Raw genomic sequence first — 22,421 nt, forward strand, 5'->3', positions numbered from 1 at the left:
CCATTCTTTAACCGGTGTAAAAAAAACTTTTTTTTTTTTTTTTTGGTCTTTTTGGGCTGTACTCTCGGCATAGGGAGGTTCCCAGGCTAGGAGGTGAATCAGAGCTGTAGCTGTTGGCCTATGCCACAGCCATAGCAATGCAGGATCTGAGCTGTGTTTGCAGCCTTCACCACAGCTCCAGCAATGCTGGATCCTTAATGCACTGAGCAACAACAGGGATTAAACCTGTATTCTCATGGATCCTAGTCGGGTTTGTTTCCACTGAGCCACCATGGGAACTCCCATAAAAAACTTTTTCTTTAGCAGTATTCGACTTCATAAACTTTTCTTTGATGTCCTTGTAATCAGAATGACTGCATATTTGGGAAGAGATTTTTTAGAAGAAATTATGACAAAATTAATGATCCCAAAGAGATAATTTTAGAGGATTCCAAAAAGAAGGAATATTATTGTCATGTTTGCAATCATCATGCATTAAAACTAGAAATCAACACTAAGCAGGTAACAAAATCTAACCATTTGAAAATATTAGATCTTCTAAATGGCATTTGGAGTAAAGAGGAAATGGAGGAGTTCCCATCGTGGCTCAGCAGAAACAAATTCTATTAGGAACCATGAGGTTGCAGGTTCAATCCCTGCCCTTGCTTAGTGGGTTAAGGATCCGGAGTTGCCATGAGCTGTGGTGTAGGTCGAAGACGGGGCTCAGATCTGTCATTGCCATGGCTGTGGCCTAGGCAGGCAGCTGTAGTTCTGATTAGACCCCTAGCCTGGGAATCTCCATATGCCACAAGCAACCTAAAATGACAAAAGACAAAAAAAAAGAGGAAACAGACATTATTTCGAAATGAATGACAATGACATCGCTAGAAATCATCTCCATGGGCTGGGGCCATAGCTGTGATCTCAGAAGAATTCATAAGCCTTGCTCTTTCATAATTAAGCAAGAAATATTGAGGTACAAACACAATAGTCAGTTCACTCAACTAGAAAAAGAACATTGTGGAGTTCCCATCGTGGCGCAGTGGTTAACGAATCCGACTAGGAACCATGAGGTTGCGGGTTCGATCCCTGCCCTTGCTCAGTGGGTACATGGCTCGGATCCTGCATTGCTGTGGCTCTGGCGTCGGCCAGCGGGTACAGCTCCGATTCGACCCCTAGCCTGGGAACCTTCATATGCCGCGGGAGTGGCCCAAGAAATAGCAAAAAGACAAAAAATAATAATAATAATAAAAAAAATAAATTTAAAGAAAAAGAACATTTTAAAACGAAGAAATTACTAATAATGAAAGTAGAGATAAATTCATTAGGGAAAAAAACAGAGCAGTAGAAATAGACTAAAATAAAACAAAGTTGGTTCTTTCTTTCTTTATTTATTTTTTTTTTGTCTTTTTGTTTTTATTGTTGTTGCTATTTCTTGGGCCGCTCCCGCGGTATGTGAAGGTTCCCAGGCTAGGGGTTGAATCGGAGCTGTAGCCAACGGCCTACGCCAGAGCCACAGCAACGCGGGATCCGAGCCACGTCTGCAACCTACACCACAGCTCACGGCAACGCCAGATCGTTAACCCACTGAGCAAGGGCAGGGACCGAACCCGCAACCTTATGGTTCCTAGTCGGATTCGTTAACCACTGCGCCACAACGGGAACTCCCAAAGTTGGTTCTTTAAAAGACCTAATATGTAGATGTCTATTTATTGAGGAGGAAAATACAAATCAAATATTTGGAGTGAGAAAAACTTCTTAAAAGATTCTTATGATAATTTTATGCAGGAAAATTTTAAAGCCAAGGTAAAGTAAACAAACATGTAAATTACCAATATTAATGCAAGAGGAAATATAAAATCGGGGAGAAGAAAGCTAATAACCATAGAACAAATTGCAAAAAAAAATATACCTTCCCCAAAATGTTACAGGTAGATGATTTTACAGAAAATGTTATAGATTTCTATATCTTCTACACAAATATTTCAGTATATGTTATTTAAGAACTAAATAGGAAAAAAAAAAAAGAAAGCATAAAAGCAAATACAATAGAAGTTTAAAAACTATGCTCAGGGGAAAGAAGGCTTTTCCAAACCATAAAATCTAGATTGCCTACAAAGTAATTTAAGATTCTCTACTATGAAGGACAAAATTTTAAAGACAAATGATAAACTGGGAGAAAATATTTACAGTATATATAACTGGGAAAGGGTGTAAGGGTGAGAGATGCCATAAGTAAGAAAATAAACAACTCAATAGGGAAAACAGAAAAAACTAGCAAAGGATATAAATAGGCAAGTTACAGATTAAAATACAAGAGGCTGATAGATTATTTTTTTTTTTCTTTTAAGGCTGCACCTGTGGCATATGGACATTTCCAGGCTAGGGCTCCAATCAAAGGTACAGCGGCCGGCCTACACCACGGCCACAGCAACTCGGGATCCGAGCCACATCTGTGACCCACACCATAGCTCACTGTAACGCCAGATCGCTGACCCACTGAGCGGGGCCAGGGATCAAACCTGCATCCTCATGGATACTGTTGGATTTGTTTCCACTGCACCACGACGGGAACTCCTGAGGCTAATAGTATTTTTAACCTGTGATAGTAGCACAAATTTTAAAGTTTGCCAATATTTAATGTTGGTGAGGATTTGAAAAATGGATATTCCCATGCTCTGAGAAATGCTTTGAAGAGCAATTTATCAATATCCTTTACAGCTGAACAAGCTCAGTACTTCCATCTAATCTTTCTACTTCCAAGAATTTTTCCCAAACGACACTTGCAAAATTGTTCTAAAGATACATATGAAATATTCATTACAATACTGAACGTAATAGCAACAGAGAGAAAATTACTGTGATGCCCGCGTTGCTTGCATAGCCCTTGAAAGCAGTGTTTATGCAGCCAACAAAAGGACTGAGTTGGAGCTGTATTTACTAATGTGATAAAATGCCCAAAAGATAGCAGTGTTAATGAATACAGCAAATTGCCCACAGAAGAAATATATAATCTCACCTGTGTATATGTAGCATTAATAATCATTCTTATACATAATCTACATACATTAAAAGATGGTCAAGTAAAATGCTCTAAAACTGGATTGTGGTAGTGGTTGCAACTGTATACATTTATTAAAAATCATTGAAGATTCCCCTTTCTCAAAAAAAAAAGGTCAAATAGGCATCAAAGGATTGACAGTGATTCTTGGGGGATTTGTCACATGAGTTATATAGCGACACAGTTTCTGTATGAACTACAGTATATACATAGCTATTTAGAAACTATGGAGTCATATCCAAAGCCAATTCCTTAATTTAAGGGGCAAAAAAATGAAGACACTGTACAGTTTATCTTAATAAGGTTAATACCTAAATTTCCCAATGTCAACGATCCTAATAACAAGAAATGAAGTTTATTCCTTCTTTTGTGTTTTGTCATCTGCAAATTCAAAACTTGCAAAAACAGCATCCCACGGGGTCCTCCCTTCTCATATAGTGCTCACAGGTAAGTACATTCTCACAAAGCTATGGAGGAATCATAGACATTAGGGATCCTGGGAGTGAACAAAATTGCATTTTCCTTAGATCAGCAGAGTCAAAGTGCATGCTAATAGTGTAACGGCGCTCATCAAAAACACAAAACACAAATATTGAACAAAAGGGGGACAGGTCACAAAACATTGCAGTCATACTACCGATGTTTCTAATAAAATGTGACTGTTTTTCAAGCCAGATGACTAAAATAGAGCACTTCCACTTTTGATTATTTCTTCAGGTGGATGATGCTGAAGAACCTGACAAAATAGGGGAAAATAAAGCACCCAGTAAGTTCCAGTCCGTAGGAGTACAAGTAGAAGAAGAGAAGTGGTGAGTCCACATGCATTCCTACTCGTGCGTCTTGAGGTTGGCAAGTAAGCTACAAGTCTTTTTCCCCATGATAAACCTTCAACATTCAATGATATTTCTCATTAAACGTTTGCGAACATTTAAAGGGTAAGCTTGCATCAATATTAGCTGACTCCTCTAGTTTAATACTGAAGACCACACCATTTAAATTTCAGCTAGAATAGTAGTATCAGGGGATCCCCAGACATGCCTCAATGTCATGTTGATTATTTTGATTTAAAATTACTTAAGAAATAGTCAATGCAAAAGGGACACTTTTACCCTCTTCTCTGTCCCCCTGAAAACAGGAAATAAATCTCCCATATGAAAGGTGCCCTCCTTGTACTGGGGAATGCAGGGCTGAGAAAGTCTGTATACTTGTTACTTCTTTACTAATTTACTCCTCAAGGCCAAACCGTGCTTAAATTCCTTACTAATTGTAACACCCAAACCTGTCAATTCCTCTCAAATTTATAGCTTCTTGGTTAAAAAGTAGAAAAGCTACCTGCTTCGGCCACTTTTTAGGTCCCATTTCCACGAGGCCTCTGCCCACACAAATTAAAATTGTTTCTTTTTCTCCCCTTAATCTGGTTTGTGTCAATTTTGTTTTTAGTCTGGCCACAAGAAGTGGAGAGGAGTAAAGGGGGAAATTTCTCCTCCCTGACAGTACAATAAGTCACATTCACACACACACAAACACTGTTGTATTGCCAAACTATTACTCTTTAAAAAAAACCTTCTATTTTTAGGCTAAAGATTTTTTTTATGTTGTTGTTGTTGTTGTTTTGTTTTGTTTGTTTTTTTTGCTATTTCTTGGGCCGCTCCTGCGGCATATGGAGGTTCCCAGGCTAGGGGTCAAATCGGAGCTGAGCCTCCAGCCTACACTAGAGTCACAGCAACGCGGGATCCAAGCCGCATCTGCGACCTACACCGCAGCTCACAGCAACGCCGGATCATTAACCTACTGAGCAAGGGCAGGGATCGAACCCGCAACCTCATGGTTCCTAGTCGGATTCGTTAACCACTGTGCCACGACGGGAACTTCTTTTTTAATTTTTAATTTATTTCTTATTATAGTTGAATTACAGTGTTGTGCCAATTTCGGCTGTACAGCAAAGTGACCTACATATGCATGTACATTTTTTTTTCTTATATTATCTTCCATCATGGTCTAGCCCAAGAGACTGGATGTAGTTCCCTTTGCTGTGCAGCAGGACCTCATTGCTTATCCTTTCTAAATGTAGAGTTTGCCCCTACTAACCCCAAACTCCCCATCTATCCCACTCCCTCCCCCCTTCCTCTTGGCAACCACAAGTCTGTTCTCCATGTCTTTGTAGACTCAAGACTTTTAAAGAGAAAAGGACTCACTCCTATTTTTATTTCTAGAACTTAATAATGTCTCGTTTACTCTGTGCTTAATGAATGATGAATGAATGAAGCATGAGGAGTAGGAGGAAGAGAAGATTCCCTGTCGTTGTCTGGAATCACCAGTTTCTTTGGATGACTCTTTAACATAACCTTACTTTCGAGTCTTAGTATCTAGAAGGGGGGAGTTTAGAGTTTGAGAGTTTGAGATCACAGAATCCAGAGGCTGGAAGGGACTTCTGAGGTCAGTGCACTCATTTGATAAATGAGGATTTGGTCCAGCGAGGTGTGTAAGTTTCCCAATCAAACTGTGAGGACCAGGGTGGATAGAACTATGTTTCATTGATAGGGGTACTCCCAGCTTTCGGACTGTGCTTTTCATGTACTTTTCACATACAGGTAGTAAATGCTGGCTGAATGAATTAAAGCTGCAGTTAAAGTAGGAGAAAGAACTCTATGCTATAAATCAGGATATCATCTCAACTTTGCCACTTTCTGTGTGAAAGCAGTTGGGTGTCATCCATCCAGCCATTCAATAAATATCTATGGAATGTCTCCTATATGCAAGGCCCCATGTAACATAAACTTAAAAATCAGAGAATTAGTTTTGCATCAGTTCATGGAAGGGGTCCTATTTTATAGCCTCTTGATATTGATACTGCACTTGCATCAAAAAGGTTTTCAAAATATGTATATATGTAATATTTTGATATTATTATGTTTGATATGATTATACAATGCTGGGAGCCCAGAAAGTTGGTACGACCCTTCTGGAAGCTAATATGACCAAAAATTAACCACAGTTATCATCTACCCAGAGCCACTGACCCAGTAATTCCATTCATAGGGCTCTCCCAAATGAAGTCACTCAGCGAAGGGAAAACAATTGTGGAACATCATCTGTCATTGTAAAAGAAAAATGTTTACTATCAAACATCAAGCAATAAGAGAATGCTTTTGTAAGCGACAGCATGTCTCCAAGGAAGAATATTATACAGCTATTAAATGCGATTTGTGAAAACAAAGGGAGAAATTCCCATGGTACAATGAATGTTAAGTGCAAAAGAGCTCTAATTCCCACCTGTGATACTCACAAAGATGGACAAGAATTGAAATCTAATCTGTAAAACTAGCAGATGTAGAAGTGATTTTTTTTCCCCCATTTTAATCTGAACTGTTCATTGTACTTGCTTCAGGTTTTAATAATTGCTATTTTCAAACCAACCCTTCCCCTTGTGGCTCAACAGGTTAAGAACCCAACTAGTATCCATGAGGATGTGGGTTTGATCCCTGGCCTCACTCAGTGGGTTAAGTATCCAGTGTTGCTGTGTAGGTCACAGATGCAGCTCAGATCCCACATTGCAGTGACTGTGGTGGAGATTGGCAGCTATAGCTCTGATTTGACCCCTAGCCTGGGAACCTCCTTGTGTGGCAGGTGCAGCCCCAAAAAGACATATGACAACAACAACAACAACAAAAAGAATGTTAGAAGTATCAGACATGAATTTTTTTAAATGATGATTAAAGTGCTAAGGGCTTTAGTGGAAAAAGTGGACAGCATTCAAAAATAGATGGGTAATATAAGTAGGAAAATGGAAATTCTAAGAGAAAATAACAGGAGTTCCCTGGTGGACCAGCAGATTAAGATCTGCTGTGGCTCTGGTTACTGCTCTGGCTCTGGTTACTGCTGGGGTGCAGATTCAATCCCTAGCCCAGGAACTTCCACATGCCACTGGCACAGCCAAAAATTAAAATAAAAAGAGAGAAGAAAATAACAAATATAGGAATCAAAAATGCTGTACCAGAAATGAAGAATTTTTTTGATGGGCTCATTAGGAGACTAGCCATGGCTGAGGCAAGGATCTCTCAGCTGAGGATATAACAATAGAAACTTCCAAAAGCAAAGAGGAAGAAAGCAAACCTGAAAAAATCAGAACAGAATGTCCAGAATCTGTGGGACAGTTATAGAAGGTGAAGATGTGCATAATGAGAACACGAGAACAAAAAGAGAAAGAGGAAAAGTAGCAACATTTGAAGCAATAGTGATGGAGAATTGTCCCAGATTAATGTCAGACACCAAACCACAGATCCAGGAAAGTCACTGAAGGCCAAGCAAGACAAAGGCCCAATACAGTACACCTGGGCATTTTCAAAGAAACCCAAGGAAAGAAATCCTGAAAGAATTCAGAAGGAAAGGACACCTTTCCTATTGAGGGGCAAAAACAAGGATGACATGTGGCTTTTCCTCAGAAAGCATGCAAGGAAAAAGACAAGAGAGTGAAACAGTTAATATCTGAGAGAAAAAAGCCACCAACCTAGATTCCTATACACTGTGAAATTATCCTTCAAAGGTAAAGGAAAGATAAATTGTCCTTCTCAGGCAAACAAAAAGCGAGGGAATTTGTAGGCAGTAGCTCCAACTTGTGAGAAATGTTAAAAGAAATTCTTCAGAGAGAAGGAAAATGATGCAGGTCAGAAACTCAGATCTACATGAGGAAAGGAAGAGCATCAGGGAAGGAAGAAGTGAAGGTAAAATAAAAATTTTTATTTATCTTATTCTGAATGGATCTAATAGGTAACAGTTTGTTCAAAATAATCATAGGAACAATATATATGAATTTATTATACACTTGAGTATAAGTGAGTTGAGTAACAGCAATAATACAAGGGATGAGAGGTAAGAATTAGTGTTATTGAATTATTATAAGGTACTTGCACTACTCCTGAAGTGGTATAGTATTATTTGAAAATGAACGTGGATTATTTGTAAAATATAGAGTGCAATCTCTAGGGCAACCACTAAAAAAAATTTTTTTAAGTATAACTTATACACTAAAAATTTATACACTAAGGAAAAAAGGGAATGTGTCAAAGACAAAAATAAGAACAAAGAACTAGGGCAACAAATAGAAAACAGTAACATATATGCTAGACATTAATCCAACTATATCAATAATCACCTTAAATACCAATGATCTAAATACACCAATAAGAAGACAGTTGTCAGGGTAAATAAAAGATTATACCTAACTTTATGTTCTCTATAAGAAACCCACATTAAACATAAAGACATATGCAGATTAAAAGTAAGGGGATAGAGAAAGACATACCATATTAACATTAATCAGAAGAAAGCAGGAGTAGCTATATTAATTTCAGAGAGCAGACTTTGGAGTAAGGAAAATTATCAGAGATAAAGAAGGATATTAGATAATGACAGTGGGGTCAGTTCTCCAAAAAGACATAACTGTCTTTAATTTTTATATGCCTAAAAAGAGCATCAAAACACATGAGGAAAAAACTGATAAAATTAAATTCACATGGAACATTCACCGAGATGGACCACATTCTGGGCAAGAAAACATACCTTGATAAATGTTAAAGAATAGACTTGTGGCTGTGGGGGGGTCGGGGGGGAGGAGTGGGAGGGATCAGGAGCTTGGGGTTAACAGATGGAATTCAGCTAGATGGAATTCACCTAGAAAATAATAACAGAAAGATGCTGGAAATTTCCCAAATATCTGGAGATTAAACAACACATTTCCAAGTGATATATGGCTCAATAGAAAATTTTAAATATTTTTAACTGAATGAAAATAAAAATACCACTTATCAAAGCTTATGGGATGCAGCAAAAATAGCACTTAAAGGGAAATTTATAGCATTGAATGCACATATTAGATATGAAGAAAGATCTAAAGTCAACCACCTATGCATAGTTTTCCCTAAGCATAGTTTTCCCACCAAACTAGAAAAAGAAGAGCAACTAAGTCCAAATTAAGCAAAAGAAAAGAATAAAAATTAAAGCAAAAATGAATGAAATTGAATACAGAAAATCAGTATAGAAAATCCACAAAACCAAAAGCTGAATCTTTAAAAAGTTCAATAAAACTGACAACCCTATAGTCATGCTGAGGGGAAAAAAAGAAAGCAGACACAAATTACTAACATCAGAAATTAAAGGGGGACATCACACAAACCCCATGGACATTATAAGGATAATAAAGGAATATTATGAACAACTCTGTGCCCACAAATGATAACTGAGATAAAATGGACCAATTCCTTAAAATGTGCAATCTGCCAAATCCCACACAGGAAGAAATAGACAATCTAAATAGGCCTATATCTATTAAAGAAACTGAATCAATGCAATGGAGAAAAAATAATCTTTTCAGCAAATGGTGCTAGAACAACTGGACATCCTCATGCAAAAAAAAAAAAAAAATCATCTACGCAGAACTTATACCTTTCACGAAAGTTAACTCAAAATCGATCACAGCCCTAAATGTAAAACAGAGAACTATAAAACTCCTAGAAGGCACTCTTGGGCATATATCTGGACAAAACTCTACTTAAAAGAGACACATGCACCCGCATGTTCATTGCAGCACTGGTCACAATAGCCAGGACATAGAAACAACCCAAATGTCCATCAACAGATGATTGGATTCAGAAGAAGTGGTATATATACACAATGGAATACTACTCAGCCATAAAAAAGAATGACATAACGCCATTTGCAGCAACATGGATGGAACTAGAGAATCTCATCCTGAGTGAAATGAGTCAGAAAGACAAAGACAAATACCATATGATATCACTTATAACTGGAATCTAATATACAGCACAAATGAACATCTCCACAGAAAAAGAAAATCATGGACTTGGAAAATAGACTTGTGGCTGCCTGATGGGAGAGGGAGGGAATGGGAGGGATCGGGATCTTGGGGTTATCAGACACAACTTAGATTTACAAGGAGATCCTGCTGAGTAGCATTGAGAACTATGTCTAGATACCCATATTGCAACAGAACAAAGGGTGTGGGAAAAAAATGTATACATGTAAAGATAACTTGATCCTCTTGCTGTACAGTGGGAAAAAAATAAATTAAAAAAAAAAAGAAACTCCTAGAAGGTAACAAATGAGAAAAATCTAGATAACCTTGGGTATGAGGATGGCTTTTTGGATATAATACCCAAGCCATGACCTATGAAGAAAATCATTGATAAGATAGATTTCATTAAAACTTAAAACTTCTGTGAAAGACAATGTCACAAGACTGAGAAGACAAGTCACATACTAGAAGAAAATATTTGCAAAAGACATATCTGATAAAGAACAGTTGTCCAAAATATACACAGAACTCTTAAAACTCAACAACAACAAAATGCACAACCTGATTAAAAAAATGAATAAAGGGAGTTCCCATCGTGGCTCAGCAGTTAACAAACCTGACTGGCATCCATGAGGATGCAGGTTCAATCCCTGTCCTTGCTCAGTGGGTTAAGGATCCGGCGTTGCTGTGAGCTGTGGTGTAGATCGAAGACGCGGCTTGGATCTCACGTTGCTGTGGCCCTGGCATAGGCTGGAGGCTACAGCTCCGATTAGACCCCTAGCCTGGGAACCTCCATATGCCACAGGTGTGGGCCAAAAAAGAGAGAGAAATGAATAAAAGACTCTAACAGGCATCTCACCAAAGAAGATGTACAAACGGCATAAGAAAATAGACAAAAAGATGCTCAACATCATATGTCATTTGAAAACTGCAAATTAAAACAATGAGATACCACTACTCATATAGAAAAAACGCAAAAATCAGAAACATTGACAATCCCAAATGCTGATGGGGATGCGCAGCAACATTAACTCTTGTTTATCTCTGATGGGAATGCAAAGTAGTGCAGCTGCTTTCAAAGAGAGTTTGGCAGTTTCTTACAAAACCACTCTCCTGTCATAAGATCTAGCAGTTGTGCTTCTTGGTGCTGACCCAAAGGAGTTAAAAAATTAAGACCACGCAAAAACATGCACGCAGATGTTTATTCCTAATCCGCAAACTTGGAAGCAACCAAGATGTCCTTCAGGAGGCGAATGGATAAATAAACTCTTACATCCAGATTACAGAATTTTATTCAGTGTTAAAAAAGAAATAAGCTATCAAGCCACAGAAAGACGTGGAGGAAACTTAAATGCATGTTACCAAGGAAAAGAAGCCAATCTATAAAGGCTACATACTATATGATTCCAACTATACAACATCCTGGAAAAGGCAAAACTATAGAGACAGTAAAAAAGTGTTTAGGGGGAAGGAGGGTAAATAAGCAGAACACAGATGAGTTTTAGGGCATTAAGACTCTTCTGTATGATACCATAGTGGTGAATCCGTGTCATCATACATCTATCTAAACCTATAGGATGTACCTCACCAAGAGTGAATTTTAATGTGCCCTGTGAACTTTAGATGGTAATGATGTGTCAGTGTAGATTCATCAGTAGGAACAAATGTATCACTCTGGTGGAAGATGCTGATGTTGGGCAGGAGAAGTACACAAGAAGTATTTTCTGTTCCATTTTGCTGTGAATGTAACACTTCCCTAAAGTGTATCAATTTAAAGAGCGAGAGAGAAGGGAACATAATAGTATAAATGTCAGTATTGTCTTGAGGTGTGTTGTTCAATATATATAAAACTTTTAGAAAAATACTTGACACATAGGGAACATTATATGTGTTTCCTATTCTCTTAGGTACTTAAATAGAATCTCTCCGAAACGCGAAGTCTCAAGAAAGCAATGATACCACCTTTTCTTTAAAAATAAGAGAAATAAGAGAAAATCATCTTCAGTTTTTTAAATTTATTTCCAACCTTTCCCCTGCAGTCAATAATTCTGTGTTATCCAGTTCATGCCCTGACACTTGTCCATCTACAGGAATGTTAAATGTTACATGATTTGGACATACCTAATAGCAACCCCAAACTTCAAATGAGCTACTTTTATCATGTTATTAAAAAGTTGAATATTTAATAAATTATTGAAGTTTGTAGGATGCTCAGTTCCTCAATAAGCTGAGTGACTTATGTTAAATTCATCCCCCCAAGGGGCTGGCAGCCCCAATTTTGGTGCTTAACCTTCCAAAATATACCTGTCCTCAAAGGTCACTTTGTAGTTAACTGCTGAAAAGTAAGTCAGCATTTAAAATTGATGTTAATGATTGTTTTCAACCTTTCTAAAAGAAATCCACTGTCAACAGGCAGGGATTCTGTGTTTCTTCTGTCTCTAACTATAATTCATTTTATAATTTTGCTGGTAGTAATTCATACAGATAGGATCTTACAACACAAAATTGGGCAGATGAGATTTCCTAAGGACAACTGGGGGATTTTTTTTTTTCTTCAATTATCTAGTGATAGAGAGGAGACGATTGTTTTCACATTGAAAGGCCGCTACAATCTATCTCTTCCTTCCCTAAATAAACAGACACTAAATGACACTAACCTAACAAAAAGTGAGAGAAAGAAAGATAATAGAGCCAGAGAAAGAAAGAGTGAAAAAAAGAGGAAGACTTGTAAGAGGCCCAGAAACTCATTATCACCTTTTGAAACCAAATCTAATATAACAAAATCCATCTGGTTGACTGTCTATGAAGAGATAAGACTTGTAAATTCAGGGTGCTCTGCAGGGTTCCCCATCAAGACAAAAGAAAAAGCTAATAACTCATTAGTAAAAAATGCAATGCACTGGATAACCTATCTACTTCAGGAAAAGGAATCCAAAAGGAGGATTACAAATCTTCCCGGTAGATTTGCAGGCAGCACAGCGATCACATCTTGAGAATGCCACTGGTAGCAGGTGTGCCACGTCCATTCTCCAGAACTGCCTTATCCTACGGACCATGCAGAGGGATGCTGGTAGAAGGTCACTAGTTTAAATGCTGTGGCAGCACCAAGCCAGGGTCAACGAATGCATATGGTTTTGAAGCAAGACTGCTTTCTTATGCCAATGAAGATCTTCCTCCTCTCCATCAAACACTAGGCATCTGTTCCCAACTCCTGTTTTAGCCAGTGGGATTATTTTTTTATTTTTATTTTTTATTTTTTTTATTATTATTATTATTATTATTATTTTTTGCTATTTCTTGGGCCACTCCCACGGCATATGGAGCTTCCCAGGCTAGGGGTCGAATCGGAGCTGTAGCCACCGGCCTATGCCAGAGCTACAGCAACGCGGGATCCGAGCCGCGTCTGCAACCTACACCACAGCTCACGGCAACGCCAGATCCTTAACCCACTGAGCAAGGGCAGGGACCGAACCCGCAACCTCATGGTTCCTAGTCGGATTCGTTAACCACTGCGCCACGACGGGAACTCCCCAGTGAGATTATTTGATCTGATCCACTTGGCATTTTTTTGCTGCTCTGCAAGTCTCCTCCTAAACCAAGCTGGCAAATCCTGCCAACACCTCCCCCAGGAACACTGTCTCAGTCGCTGCTCTAGCCCAGGGCCTCCAAAGCATCCTGCCCCCATTCTCTGCCATCCTTTTGACCGCTCCCCAGGAATTTGCATGAGGTCTTCTTGTCTTTCAAGCTGATAATTAGCAAATCTAGTAAACCAATCCTTTCTATTGACCAAGGTGAGAAAGCTAAAAGGCTCCCAGGAATCTCCTCTTTCCTTCCAAGTAACAATTCTTTTCTTTTTCTTTTTTTTTTTTAATTATTACTCAATGAATTTATCACACCTGTAGTTGTATAATGATCATCACAATCCAATTTCACAGGATTTCCATCCCACAACCCAAGCACATCCCCCAACCCCCCAACAGTTGTATTTCTACAGTAGTTCAAACTAGACTTTCTTACAGGAAGGAGCCCACTGGTGACTCCAAGACTCACAGTGGACACAGAAAGGAAGAATAGGAGTTCCCGTCGTGGCGCAGTGGTTAACGAATCTGACTAGGAACCATGAGGTTGTGGGTTCGATCCCTGCCCTTGCTCAGTGGGTTAACGATCCGGCATTGCCGTGAACTGTGGTGTAAGTCGCAGACTTGGCTCGGATCCTGCATTGCTGTGGCTCTGGCATAGGCTGGCAGCTATAGCTCCGATTCGACCCCTAGCCTGGGAACCTCCATATGCCGCGAGAGCGGCCCACGAAATAGCAAAAAAAGACAAAAAAAAAGAAAGAAAGAATATTATTATTTTCATTACAAAAAGAGCATGCATATTTACTTGGAGGAAAATATACAATAGCAAGTTAACTGTTTATAACTCTCTGATGGACTTCCGAGCAATTAAAAAAAAACTGTGACTCTATGTGTGGCTAGATAGAAAGTAGATATTAAGTGTTATCTATCTTTTCTATAATAATTGTGTATTATTAAATAATCTAATAAGAAAAGTTAGGTAGTGCTTATATATTATGAAATTTATAAAATACAGAAATAAAATTTCCCATAATCCCATCCCTTAAGCATGAACTAACAAAGGGGTACATTTTTACTCATGCTTTATGGAAAAACATTTTGAAAGTTTTGAAATCCAGTGTTTAAAAAACTAACCAATGTTACAAGAAGCTTTCTCATTATTAAATATTCATGACAAATGGCTTTTATAGTTACATGATATTCAGGAATATGGCTGGACCATAATTGGCTTCCCCTTTTTCTCCCTGATGAATATCTACATTATTTCTAGACTGACTCTTGATTAAAGGTGGTGAAAAAAAAATACACACAGCTGCCTTTGAGACCTTCCGAAGCTAAATGACAGTAAAAGGATTTTGTGTTTGTTTTGGCATACACTGTCAAAGATGAAGAGAACAAGACGGGGGAAAACACCGAGGTGAAACTGTGGAAGCTAGAAGGTAGAGAGGGAAGTGGTAACTGAGTTAGGCAACCAGAGAAAAGCTGAATCCAAAGCTAGTGAGGCAGACATCTAAGACGTAATTCAACTTACATTGCAGAACCCACAAAGGCATGGGAATTGACAGCGCTGGATGCTCTGAACATAGGGGTGAAGGTGCAGCGGGAGGCTGGACACTTCCCTTCAGAGCCTAAAACAAGGGGACCCCTGTCTGGAGGGCAGCAGCACAGTTGAGAGCAGGGTTGCTGTATTGAAAACAGGAAGATGCATGAAAATTTACCAATGGAATGTTGACGCACCTGCCCTAGGCGTTCTCTGCTCACTCAGCTCCCAGAATCCTGGCAGCCAGACACATTCCCTCTACGCAGGCACAGGCATACGGAAGGGTCTGTGCTGGGGGACTGGCCAGTCTGAGCCCAAAGACCAGAAGAAACCAACACCACAGGGATTTTTGCAAGATGAAAGCCTAGGCAGATCCCCTGCACTGAAGGCCCTAGTTAAGGACCCTCTTTCCAACTTCTCAGGAGGCTTTTACTATGCCTTTCACGCTAGAGACTCCTCGAGTTTTTAGTCATTGTATAGGGAGATGCTGCTGGTCTCACCACAATTTTCTGGCAAGAAGACTGGATGTTGGGGAGGGAATGGGACGGACTGGGAGTTTGGGGTTAATAGGTGCAAACTATTGCCTTTGGAATGGAGAAGCAATGAGATCCTGCTGTGCAGCACTGGGAACTATATCTAGTCACTTATGATGGAGCATGATTATGTGAGAAAAAGGAATGTATACTTGACTGTGTAACTGGGTCACCATGCTGTGCAGGAGAAAATTGACAAAACACTGCAATGCAAAAAAAAAAATCGTAAAACAAAGAAAACTCAATGTTATTTTCTCAGCATATGTGTAGTTAACAGATCCATGTATGTCTCTGTAAACTGCTGCTTGACGGGCTGGCTTCTTTATCTGGAGATCATCCAACTGAGAGTCATTGTTAGGACAAGGACTGTTTACCTTCAGGGTCCAGGGACTTAGAGGAGGAAACTTATCCCAGAATAAATGGGTAGTCAGTCACTCTGTGGCCTTTTCCTCCCTCATCGACCTCCCCACCCCCACCCCTGCCATTCCTTTGTTCAATCTCTGACGTTTGATTAACACGAATGTCCAGAAAGGGATTGCATGGCTGGAGGTGTGCAAAGGGAAAGCCAAGATCTTTTCATCTTGTTTCATTTATAGGGTAGGAATGGAGGCAGAGGGGGCATATTTTGGTGATGGCCTCTGGTCTTTCTTATCTCCAGCTGGTGGAAACATACCTTCACGACGACATTACAAAATAAGACGCACACCTCCAGGACACACTTAATGCTAAGGGGGCGGGGGGAAGCTGGCCTCAAAAAGTGTCTGTGAGTGACACCCGCCATTTCAGCAGGTCTGTGATGCACAGACAGAGTCACAGGTGTGGAAGGAAAGTAGCAGCATCTATTATTGGGAGCGGCTCCCCATTTCAAACACCAACTTTTGTTTCCTCACCACACTTACTTCTATTTCCATAAAATTCTGAGTTTTTAAGGTCTCCCTTGCTTCACACATTGAGGCTCATGGCCTCCTACCTAGGTGGAATAAGCACGAGGAAAGAGGGCATTGTTTTCTCCTTTTGCACCATGTCAACTGCTACAAAAGATCTCTTTTGATCCTAAGTGACTTAAATATGCAAACATCTGGGCTTGTAGTGAATTGTGCCTTTTCAAACAGGCAGGATGTTAAGAACATCCTGGGACCATTCAGGGACCACAGGCTTGGCAAGACCTCTGGAAGTCAGAAACAGCCGTCCTTTGCCAACCAGAAGCTTTGGATCGATCTCCACTCCTCACAGCTTGGAGTACTACATAGCCTAGTACCCACCCTCGATATTATATTTGGCAAACAATCGCTCTTCTTTGCCAAGTTAACAATACTGTGACCTTGCCAAATAGTTCCTTCCAATACACCTGAGTTTTAAAGGTGTGGCATTCATGCATTTCAAATTTCAAAAGCCCTGAAAGTTGGCACAATTCCTGATATGCCTCATACATCCCCCACCCCCCCACCCCACCCCACCCCCACCCCACCCCCGTCCTTCCCTCCCTCTCTCTCACCCACCCCCCTCCTCCCTCCTTTTTTCCTTTCTTCCTTTTGTCTTCCTGGCTTCCCTCCCTCCCCCCCCCCTTTATTTTTTTCACATGCTTTCCAAGACAATTTAGTTTGCAAAAAGCAAAGGGACCATATGATTCAAAAGCCTATAGCCTCCTCTTGACCCCTAAGCAAGACTCAATAAAAGAGAATTCTATGTGAGACTTTTCCGGCTTTTGTTCATTACCTGGGGTCAGGAGCAAAGGAGTGACCTAGGGCTCTGGTTGCTGAGGGAAAGCAGGTCCTTCTGGGGTGCAGTCAGTTCAAGGATGTTTTGTTGAGGCTCCCAATCCAAGGTTCCTACAGTGACAGCCCATCAAGGATATAGCACCAGCCCAGCTGGTACTCAGAGGAGAATGGCTAGGTGCTGGGCCCTCGCTGAGGCTATCAGGTGATACCAAGCCCACTCTCATTACTTTCCATTTCCTCCCTTTCTTTTATTTGGCAAATGCGTTACAATTATTTGGAGTAGGGTCTTTATGTTGCATACCTATTTTATTTTCCTTTGCTAAAAGAGCGCCTCAGGCAAAAGGATCGTGAACATGGAGAGTTTTTGAGAACCAATGGGTTCTGTAATGGGGTGACGGACTGAGCGTCTGTAAGATAAGTTTATGACTTGAGTCTCAGATCGTCGAACTTGCAGGAACAAAGCCTATGCGTTCTAAAGATGCAGGCTGTGCCCAGCTTTGGTTCAGGACTTATTTTGTTCAAATACAGCCCCACCAAACAGGAGGGATGAAATGGGTCTCCGTGATCTACCATCTGTTGATTTTCAACCTGCTGTACAGAAAAGTGGGGGGTGGGGGGTGGAAGGTGGGGGGGGAAATCCACTCATCAGATATACAAACTTGTTCCATAGAAAGAGCACAAAGAGCAGCACAGGTGAACGCTCCCAAGTGACTTTCCTCTTGACTTCAGCACAGACGAGGTATTGTGTGTCATACTGGTTGGTCCAGTCTTTGGTTTCATGGTTTTCTGCTCCTTTGGCCAGAATGCTGGCCGGTCCTTTTCAGAGGTTGTAATGATTACATGTTTTGGCTTTAGGGCACAGAGGACCAGAGAAGCTTCAAGAGTGGCGTCTGTGGGTTTGCAAACAGCAAGCCCCTGGGTTCAGCTTTTAGGTTTGTACCATCCACCAGCAAGCGATCTATTCTTGTCAAAAACACAGAAGTGAATCCAGTGTCTCCTTCTGTATTCCCGATCAAAACTTTAAAACAACAATAACAACTTGATTGCACCCTTCACCCAGAAGGAGCTCTGCACATGAAAGACAGAAAACATTTTGTAGAGCAGAACATTCTTTGAAAGCTCTGGGTGGAAGAAAGCTCGCTTAAGGAACTTAATTGAGAGAAACAGTGCAGCCTGGACAGGGTTGCCTGAGTTCAAAGGCACCGCTTTTAATCCCAAACCATTTTCATTTTACTTCACTTTTCTTTCTTTCTGGGTGACTAAACTGCGAACTTCTACTAATCTACTGCCAAGTCATTTTTCTTAAGAAGGTGGATACTTTACAAGATTCATAGCCAGGAGCCCTCAGTCAGGAATGCTGGTGGGACGGTTTTGTGTAGATAAAAACAGAGACACGGGGGAAGTAGGTCATTGTGTTTTGTATGTGGAACAGACTCTGTCTCTGGCAAGTTTGCTCGGAAGGGAAACAATGAGGCACTGGTCCTTCTTTAAGTTTGGAAATGTAATGCCTCTGGCAACCCCTGATCTGGGAGAGTGAAGCCGGGTGTGTTCATAGTTGGGACTGTGTGTTAGTGGAACAGCCAGAATGTCAACTGCTGCAAGGAAAGTCATCCAAATCACGCATGTGCAGCTGGAGTGGGAGCTCAGCTTCAGATGTCATTTCACATCTTGGCGGATGAACAAGAAGGCAGAAATGGCCTCTCACAGCCAAGAAGCCAGTGGCTATTGGAAGAATCACGGTAGCAGAACTGCTCTTGCACGGCTAAGACAAGCGGTCTGTAACATTCCTTGGGACCTTTCCACTCTGTGATTTTTCCTATGGCCCAACTGAGAGTTAAAGAACTTACACATGACCACGCATAATACCGTCAACAGAAGTAACTTCTTGACCACAGCAAACAGCAAGATGGGCCAGCCTTTTGTTTGGCTGGCCTATCTTCATAAAATGAATGGTGAGAATCACAACATTTTGGATTATTTTGATCATCCTAATAATGACTACAGATCAATAGTCCAACTATTTTTTTTTTTCTTGACATTTATTCACTAGGGGAAATAATGGACTGACTGAAACGACTTTACCCTGTCCTTTTTGTAGAAAACTTCCAGGCTTTCTACAGTCTTACAAATGCCTGCTTACTTACATTGTTCTATCCAATCTTTATTTTTGATGGACTGGAGGATCAGTATTAATTGGCTTTAATAGAGTGTTCCAGGAGAGTTAAGAAAAAACATGCAACTGTGGTTTATTAAATGTTGTATGGACCTTATTTAGTGCATTCTCCTTTAAGGCTGGCACTATTGAATATGAAACATTAATTGAAAATCTGCTGGCAAATAAACCATGCTAGCATGGCATAATCATTAGCCAGTCAAGAAAATATACCACCTCACACCCATTAGAATGGCTCACGTGGAAAAAGTCTGAAAATCGGTGTTGGCAAGGATGTGGAGAAACTGGAAAGCTTGTACATTGTTGGTGGGAATACAAAATGGTACAGCTGCTAGGGAAAACAGTATGGCAGTTCCTCAAATAATTAAAAACAAAATTACTATATAATCCAACAATTCTACTTCTGGGTGTGTACCCAGAAGCATTGAAAGCAGGGTCTCAAAGAGATCTTTGTACACCCATGTTCACAGCAGGATTATTCACAGTAGCAAAAGGCAGACCAACCCAAGTATCTATTGATACATGGAAAAAAAAAAAGCACAATGTGGTATATACATACAATAGGATATTGTCCAGCCTTAAAGAGGAAGGAAATTCTGACACATGCTGCAATGTGGATGAACCTTAGACATCATGCTAAGCAAAATAAGCCAGTCACAGACAAATACTATGCGATCAACTTGCATGAAGGCCCTAAAGTAGTCAAATTCACAAAGACAGAAAGTGGATTCATGGTTGCCAGAGGCTGGAGGGAAAGGGGAATGGGAAGTTGTTTAATGGGTACAGAATTTCAATTGGGAAAGATGAAAAAGTTCTGGAGCTGCGTAGGTGCAGCTGTAGCTGGGATTTGATCCCTGGGCTGGGAACTTCCATATGCCCTGCATGCAGCCATTAAGAAAACAAAAAACAAAACAAAACAAACTATAAAGCAGAGTAATAGATACTTATGCTGCCTTCAGTGGACAGGCAGATACATATTCTCTTATATCATTATCTCCTGTCTGCTCTAGGAGCCAATGAAGCTTTTGGGGGAGGGGGAGCTGAAATTATTTCAGGCCCACAGCTTCCCTTGCCCCTTGTTGGAGAAAGAATTCACTGCCCCTCTGTTCGTTCCCATCCCTCCCACCTTCCTTACATCCTCACCTTGGCCACAGGGGTCAACCAGAGATGTCTAGAGCCATTTCGTCAAGACATTCATATCGCATGGATATCCGTACCAAATGCTCAGGTTGAATCTGTTAACAAGTTGTCTTTTGTCCCCTTGGTAGAAGGACGGGGGCGGCGGGGTGGGGGGTGGGGGGGTGGGTTAAGGCGCAGGGAGTACAGCAAGGCGGAACGCTAGAACTGGTGAGCTGATTTTGCCCCAAAGTCTGTGTACCAAATTATAACAATGATCTTCCTGGTAAGGAACTCCTTACCAGGAAAAGGAGCTTTAATTTTAAGGGGACCTTAATAACATTTTAGTTTGCTTTCGGGTAAGAGCTTTCCCTGGAAAACGTAGTCATGCAGGATTCAAGATACTCTTGGCTCAGGCTGGGTCGGGTTTGTTTGGTTTTTTCCCCTTGTTTCAAAGTAAAGTATGCAGTCTAGGTTATAATTGGATCGTTTCCTTACTCCCACCAAATTCACCCCTCACTGAATTTCAGGATTCAAGGCAAAGGAAGCTGGACCCTGAATATCATATTGGCTTTGATAGCTGTACCCATTGCTCCTCTTCTAAAATCGCTCTAGATACGCTTTCATACTCCGTATGGAACAGAGAGGAGGGATCTGTGTTCTTTGCATCAGAGCTACGGCAATCGGTGGGCTGGTGTCAGGGGCTACCTCTGCAGGCTGAGAAGAACCCTGCTCTTGCACACCCACGAAGAGAAGTAGAAGGTGGTTCTGCCTCAAGAAACATCCTTGCACTAAATGTCTCTCTCTATCCCTCCAAGCTTCCGCAGGTTCACTCGCTCCAACAGCGTAACAACGGCAGTGCAGGCCGACCTGGACTTCCACGACAACCTGGAAAATTCTCTCGAATCTGTAGAGGACAATTCGTGCCCTGGCCCGGTGGCCAGACAGTTCTCCCGGGACGCCAGCACCTCCACAGTCAGCATCCAGGGCTCAGGAAACCACTACCACGCCTGCGCGGCCGACGAGGACTTCGATGCAGATTTCGACCCTTCGATTCTGCCGCCCCCGGATCCCTGGATTGACTCCATCACCGAAGACCCCCTGGAGGCCGTGCAGAGATCAGTGTGCCACCGGGATGGCCACTGGTTTCTGAAGCTTCTCCAGGCAGAGCGAGACCGCATGGAAGGCTGGTGCCAGCAGATGGAGAGAGAAGAGCGCGAGAACAACCTGCCGGAAGACAGTAAGTGAGGCGCTGCGCCTGCGCATGCGCCCTGGGGTCGGGGCCCGCCCGGGTCCTGAGGCGGGGATGCTTGTCTTGCAGCCGGTGGCCCCGGGCTAGCCCTGCGGGTTTACACCCAGAGCCAGAATCTGCGGGAGAGTGGAGCCAGCGAGGCCCAGTCCACACGCCCCTGATGCCCGATAAAAAGAACTCCGCCTTCTCTAAGACTGGATCGGTATTTTCCAGCCCTAGACTCCGTGGCGTGGACTCTTGCTTCTCGTGGTTCTTCTTCCCCCAAGATGCTCCTGCAGGGCTGCCTCTCAGGGAGTTAACAGTTAATTCTAATTAGTTTCACAGTCCCCAGATACACTTGCCTTGGACATTTATAATCTTACAGTCTATTACTTCCCTTAACGTAGGAGTTTAAAACAAGGCTGGCAATGCGTAGGCCTGAAGAGGCCATGCTTATTTAGACCCCTAAACCTGTTTAGCCCACTCCTTCCCTCTTAGGTTTTAGGGAGGCCAACTTCAGGCTCTAAAGCGATTAACACACATTCCAACTTAATGGGTTAAAATAAAGATAAATGATGGATAAAGTAAATAAATAATGGAGGGCTTGCACACCATTATTTTCAAACTTGGTCTTTTAACAGCAACAATTCCTGTTATCGATTGACAAAGAAGTTGTTAGAT

The 22,421-nt window shown here is 41.1% G+C and overlaps 1 protein-coding gene across 4 annotated transcripts in view; it reads left to right on the forward strand.

Moving 5' to 3' along the window:
- Positions 1 to 22,421, forward strand: part of DLGAP1 (DLG associated protein 1) — a 328,364-nt gene that overhangs the window by 278,029 nt on the left and 27,914 nt on the right. For all 4 annotated transcript variants that reach the window (XM_047793788.1, XM_047793791.1, XM_047793792.1 and 1 more), the window contains 2 exons: positions 3,758 to 3,849; positions 21,328 to 21,749. In XM_047793788.1, the coding sequence (XP_047649744.1) occupies positions 3,758 to 3,849; positions 21,328 to 21,749 (514 nt within the window). The remainder of the gene's footprint in view (positions 1 to 3,757; positions 3,850 to 21,327; positions 21,750 to 22,421) is intronic.

This window comes from Phacochoerus africanus, chromosome 8 (assembly GCF_016906955.1).
Source record: "Phacochoerus africanus isolate WHEZ1 chromosome 8, ROS_Pafr_v1, whole genome shotgun sequence".
Lineage (NCBI taxonomy): Eukaryota > Metazoa > Chordata > Mammalia > Artiodactyla > Suidae > Phacochoerus > Phacochoerus africanus.